The following is a 5,564-nucleotide window of genomic DNA, read 5'->3' on the forward strand; positions in this document are numbered from 1 at the left end:
CTGCGCATCTGCCAGGGCTCGTGATGGAAGATGCACCACCTGACCGGATGCGGTGTGGCCCGTTTGACATCCGAACATTGGATAGCGGCGCAAACCCTAAGGTGGTGCGTCATTCTCATGATCATGGACAAACTCGTTCCTGCGCATCTGCCAGGGCTCGTGGTGGGGATGGCGGCGCAAACCCTAAGGTGGTGCGTCATTCTCGCGGGGTCGGTCTTGAGGCGTACGCGACGAGGCTGCGGAGGCGGAGTCACATGTCGCCAGCCTGGCTACATCCATTGTCGATCTCACATCGATCGTCGACGTTGAGGCCATGGACTCCAATGAGGAAGAGTAAGACATGGAAGATGATGACGCCTGAAGTCCATGAGCTGGTCCATGTCCCACGCCCTGCTATACCTCGCCGCTGACCGCATCTTCACTCCGAGGGGCTTCATTAGACATGGACACGGCCGTGGAGCTGGACGAGCGCTGGCGAAGATTTAAATTAGGTTTTATCTTCATGTAATTATATGGATTTAATGATTTAAAAAATAAGGTATTCAGTTGTAGAATTCAATGTTTGAGTGCTGGTCGATCACTGTCCGCGAACGCGGCTGGCTGTTTCATATGTTGTTTTTTTAATTGTTTGGATTGCTTATCACATGTGTCACGAAGTGGCTGTTCCATACGTTTGCTCTTACTATTCTACCTTTTGATCGCCAGCCATTTAATTCCTGGCATCGCTAAAGAAAGATCTCAATTAAAGTCCTTCCTCCGGTTCCGTCACGCAAGAGATATGCAACGCTGTAGTAGTATGTGATACAATTTCGAGGCTTCAAACATCTCAAACCATACGATTATGGACGAACCACGACGAGATTAATACAATGATCAAACACGCAAGCAAGAAATTGCAGAATGACTGGGTTCTGCAGGTGCAGAGACCCCTGGCCTTGGATGAGCCTCCTCCATCCACGCTCGCCATCCCATGCCACTGTCGCATGAACTCCTTGCCGCCGCCGCCCCATCCAGTGATGTTCGCCGCGTTCTCGCCGCAGATCTCGCACCGCCTGCATTCAACTCCTTTTTAAGCCAACCTATTAATCAAATAAAAATGATGCTAATAGGTTGTTCTTTTCTTTTTTGCTGACTTTACGACATTGGTCCTAGTATATTTGTCGGCACCATTACAATTATACTTGCTCGTTCCAGAGTACTCTGGACCAATATCATTAGATGCGTCACGAATTTAATTTTTATAGTATATAGATTTTATATTATAGATGTTAATGTTTTCTTATACAAATGACCGAAAGGAGTATTTTCCAGTGTTTTTTAGTTTTTTCTAAGGAGCCGGCGGGAGCATTGAGAAACACACTTTTTTTCTTGTGAGAAGTGGCAAAACCCTAGAAAGCTAATAAAACATTGACAACTCTGCCGATGCTCACAGTAGGCAAGGCGGAACCCTTTCAAGGATGAACTAGCCGATGATCACCCCTTGCATCACCTTGCGCTCTTCAAGCCAGGACTGCAGCGCCAATACCGTGCAGGAAGTGGTCGCCATGATTCCCCAGTGCCTGGGCTCCCACCCGAACATTGCCTTGAAAGGAGTCATGCCTATTGCAGAGTGGTATGATGAATTATACCAAAACTGTGCCAATGGTATCCAAAAGCTCCATTTCTTGGGACATGCTTGAACGAAACACCTCAGGTAGGTCTTGATGCACTGGTTGACTCTCTCCGTTTGACCATCTGTTTGTGGGTGATTCGCCGTGCTCATGCGCAGCTCCGTTCCTGCATACTTGAACAACTCTCGCCAAAAATGGCTGGTAAACACCGGGTCTCGGTCAGACACAATGGCTCCAGGGAATCCGTGCAGCTTGTATAATTGTTGCATATACAGAACAACCACTTTGTTAGCAGTATAGGGGTGCGCCAGAGGAAGAAAATGGGCAAACCTCGTGCGCTTATCCACGACCATCCGCAGGCAGTTGAACTGCCCTGATTGCGGCAGTCCGTCCACAAAATCCATGGTAATGAGATCCCAAGACTCGCGAGGGATTGGTAGAGGCATCAGGAGATCCGGGGAAGCTGATCTATCTGGTTTTGCTTGTTGACATACCTCACAGCAGCGCACGTATTGTTGAACATGTGTCTTCATTTTGGGCCATGCAAACAGCCCGCGGATGCGACGATAAGTCACTGGGAAACCGAAATGCCCTCCCATGGCCCTGTTGTGGAAAGCTGAAATAATGCGCTGCTGTATCTGTGTTGACCCCCCTAGCCAGATTCTATCACGAAAACGCAGCAACCCCTGTTTTAGGGTGAACCGCCCTTTTGGATCCTCTCTGATGGCTAGCTGTTCCAGGAGACGCTGAGCATGTGGGTTACTGTTGTAACTAGCAACGACCTCCTCAAGCCAGGCGGGTTGGCATGAGCTGATGCCGTGCAGCAGCTCGGTGGGATTGGCGCGTGAGAGAGCATCGACGGCCGTGTTGTCGCTTCATTTCTTGTAACGGATGGAGAAACGCAGCCCCAGGAGCTTAGTAAATGCCTTCTGCTGCCATGGTGTTATGAGGCGCCGCTCATTGAGGTGGATTAGGCTGCGCTAGTCAGTGGAGATGATGAATTCGGCATGCTGGAGATAAGGTCTCCACTGGTCCACCGCCACAATTACTGCCAAGTATTCTTTTTCGTAAGTGGACAGACCCTGGTAACGCGGACCTAACGCCTTGCTCATATACGCAATGGGATGCCCCCCCTGTTGCAGAACTGCTCCAATGCCTTTATCGCTGGCGTCGGTCTCCACTACAAATGTCTTGGAAAAGTCCGGCAGGGCCAGCACTCGTGCCTCGATCAGCTGTTGCTTAAGGGTTTGGAAGGCTGATTTGGTCACTGAAGTCCAGACAAATGGCACCCCTTTTTTGAGAAGGTTGAAAAGGGGCCATGCTATAATGCCAAAGTTTTTGACGAAATGGCGGTAGTAGCCTGCTAGGCCGAGGAAGCTGCGGACTACCTTGGTGCTGTCGGGTGACGTCCATTGTGACACTGCTTTTATCTTGGCTGGCTCCGTTGCAACGCCCTGAGCGCCGATCACATGCCCCAGATAGGAGAGGCGCTGCTGCCCGAACTCGCATTTTGATAGTTTGGCCTTCCACTCGTCCCTTCTGAGCAGAGCGAGCACATTTCTCAGGTCATGGACATGGTCTTGGAGGGTTTTGCTGAACACCAGTATGTCGTCGAAAAAACCCAGAACGCATGATGTGGTTGGAATAATTGAGGTAAGTGGTTGCAATAATTGAGGTAATAGTCACATGATGCGCGTTCGCTGTTGAGCTCGTATAAAAATGTTACTCCCTCTCTAAAGAAATATAAGAGCATTTAGATCACTACTTAGTTCTATACCAGCTTACGGTTCTGATTGCACAAGTTTATTCTTTTTCTTCACCACAGTTAGTGATTCCATACATTACTTATGCCCGTCCGTATAATACGCACTTCAGTCATCCTCCCTAACTGAGAAAGCTCCAATGTTGACTGTGTTAGACTATGTATAGTTTCTGTACTTATGTACGTATATTGTACGTATTGTAACACATCCATTATATATAATGAGATAAGCCACCCCTAGAGGGTTGTGCTGGTTCCCTCAAAATTTATTGTCTTACATGGTATCACGCTAGGTTACGATCGCTTCCGCTTCCAAACCCTAATACCCGCACCGCCGCCGCAGCCGCCGCCGCCTTCACCGCCGCCATGTCGAGCGCCGCCACCACCGGTTCCACTGCTGCGGGGTTCCTCCCGGCCTCTCTTGCGGCTCTGCTCAACCTCCAGCTCGATGCCGTCGCCGTTCCGGCTCCGATCGGGACCAGGAGCATCGGCTCCGTCTACTCCACGCCGCCGGCGCCCTCGCTTGGGCGCGACCTCGTGGTCCACACCGCGGCGCCGCCGTCCGCTGCGGACTCCGCGGGCGTCGTCCCGCCGCTCCTGCCGCAAGTGGATCACACCGCCCCGCTGGCGGGGTTGGCAGCGTCCGCCCCGGCCGCGGGCCTTGCGGCGTCCGACCCGGCCGTGAGCTTTGCGGCGTCCGCCCTGGCTGCGGTCCCGCCTCCTCCCGCATCGGCTTCGGTGCCTCCGGCTGCCTCCATGGTGTTTGCACCCCAGGAAGTCCCCTCGATGGGATCGTCTTCGCCGCCGCCGTTTCACTTCGGTCATCTCATCACCATCAAGCTCTCCGCCGACAACTACATCTTCTGGCGTGCGCAGGTTCTCCCGCTCTTGGGGAGTCACTACCTGCTAGGCTACGTCGACGGATCGCTTCCCTGCCCACCCGCACTGGTAGACAGCGTGCACGGTCCGGTCTACAATCCGGCCCATCGCGTCTGGACCGGGCAAGACCAGGCGAACCTCTCCTCCATCCAGGGGTCGCTCTCGCCGGCAGTTGCCGGACTTGTTGTCTTCGCGAAGACGTCTCATGAGGCCTGGACCATCCTTGAGCGAACCTTTGCAGCGCAGTCCCAGGCTCGTGTCTCTGCACTTCGTCGTCAGCTTGGAGAGTGTCAGAAGGTTGACTCCACTGCCACTGAGTTCTACAACAAGGTCAAGGGCCTCGCCGACACATTGGCCTCCATTGGACAGCCCCTCACCGACTCCGAGTTCAACTCGTTTATTGTCAATGGTCTTGATGAGGAGTATGATGCCTTAGTCGAGATCATCAACGAGCGGGGCAACTCGACACCCATGCTGGCACACGAGGTTTTCTCTCGGCTCATTCTCACTGAGCAACGGGTCGAGACACGCCGTTCCAGGGGCACTGGCTCCCTCTCGGCCAACGCCGCCACCAAGGGTGGCCGCTCTTCTTCATCACCCCTGTGACGCCTGGGTAATTAAGCTACAGTGATCCTCTGCTAATGGTGCCACGTCACCTCGTTTATAGTTGCTAATCTCGAGTTAGTTCGAAACCGATTCAAATTCAAATTCAAAAATAGGCAAACAATAAAAGTTTTCAAATATTAAAACTAAAATGTTCGGAGTGAACCAAATATTGCATAGATAATTGTGGTGAAGAAACCCCACTTTTATAAAATGTTTAAATACTATCAGATGAATAAAACAGCCGCATAAATAGTTATTTAAATACCTTTTCTAATTAATAAATGTCAAACTAATTTATTCGAGGACTTGACTTTTTGTGACAATGGCTTAAATTGAAATTACTAAATTAGATGCCAAGTATATATATTTTACAAAAAAATAAAACAATAGAAAACAAAAACAAAACAGAAAAGAAAACCAACAACAAGAAAAGAACCCCCCGGGGCTCCGGCCCAGCAGGCCATCAACCCCACTGGGCCAACCCACCAGGCCCAGCCGGCCACCCCACTTAACCCCCCGGTCCACTGACCGAAACCTTAACCCCCACTGCTCCCCCGATCCCCCCACTCGTCCCACTCCTCCCTCTCGCCCTTCCCCGATCTGGATCGGGGCGACCCCCCGATCCCATCGCCCCATCGCCGCCTCGGCGTCGCCGTCACCTCCCTCGCGGAGCCGGCCCCCTCCTGTCGCCCCACCGGCGCCCTTCC

The 5,564-nt window shown here is 51.9% G+C and overlaps 1 protein-coding gene across 1 annotated transcript in view; it reads right to left on the reverse strand.

Annotated features, from left to right (window-relative positions):
- Positions 1-726: 726 nt before the first annotated feature.
- Positions 727-5,564, reverse strand: part of LOC119303945 — a 19,388-nt gene continuing 14,550 nt past the window's right edge. Inside the window, exon 2 of the mRNA XM_037581108.1 lies at positions 727-1,052. Coding sequence (XP_037437005.1) covers positions 827-1,052 — 226 coding nt within the window. The 3' untranslated portion in view covers positions 727-826. The remainder of the gene's footprint in view (positions 1,053-5,564) is intronic.

Source organism: Triticum dicoccoides, chromosome 1B, assembly GCF_002162155.2.
Source record: "Triticum dicoccoides isolate Atlit2015 ecotype Zavitan chromosome 1B, WEW_v2.0, whole genome shotgun sequence".
NCBI lineage: Eukaryota > Viridiplantae > Streptophyta > Magnoliopsida > Poales > Poaceae > Triticum > Triticum dicoccoides.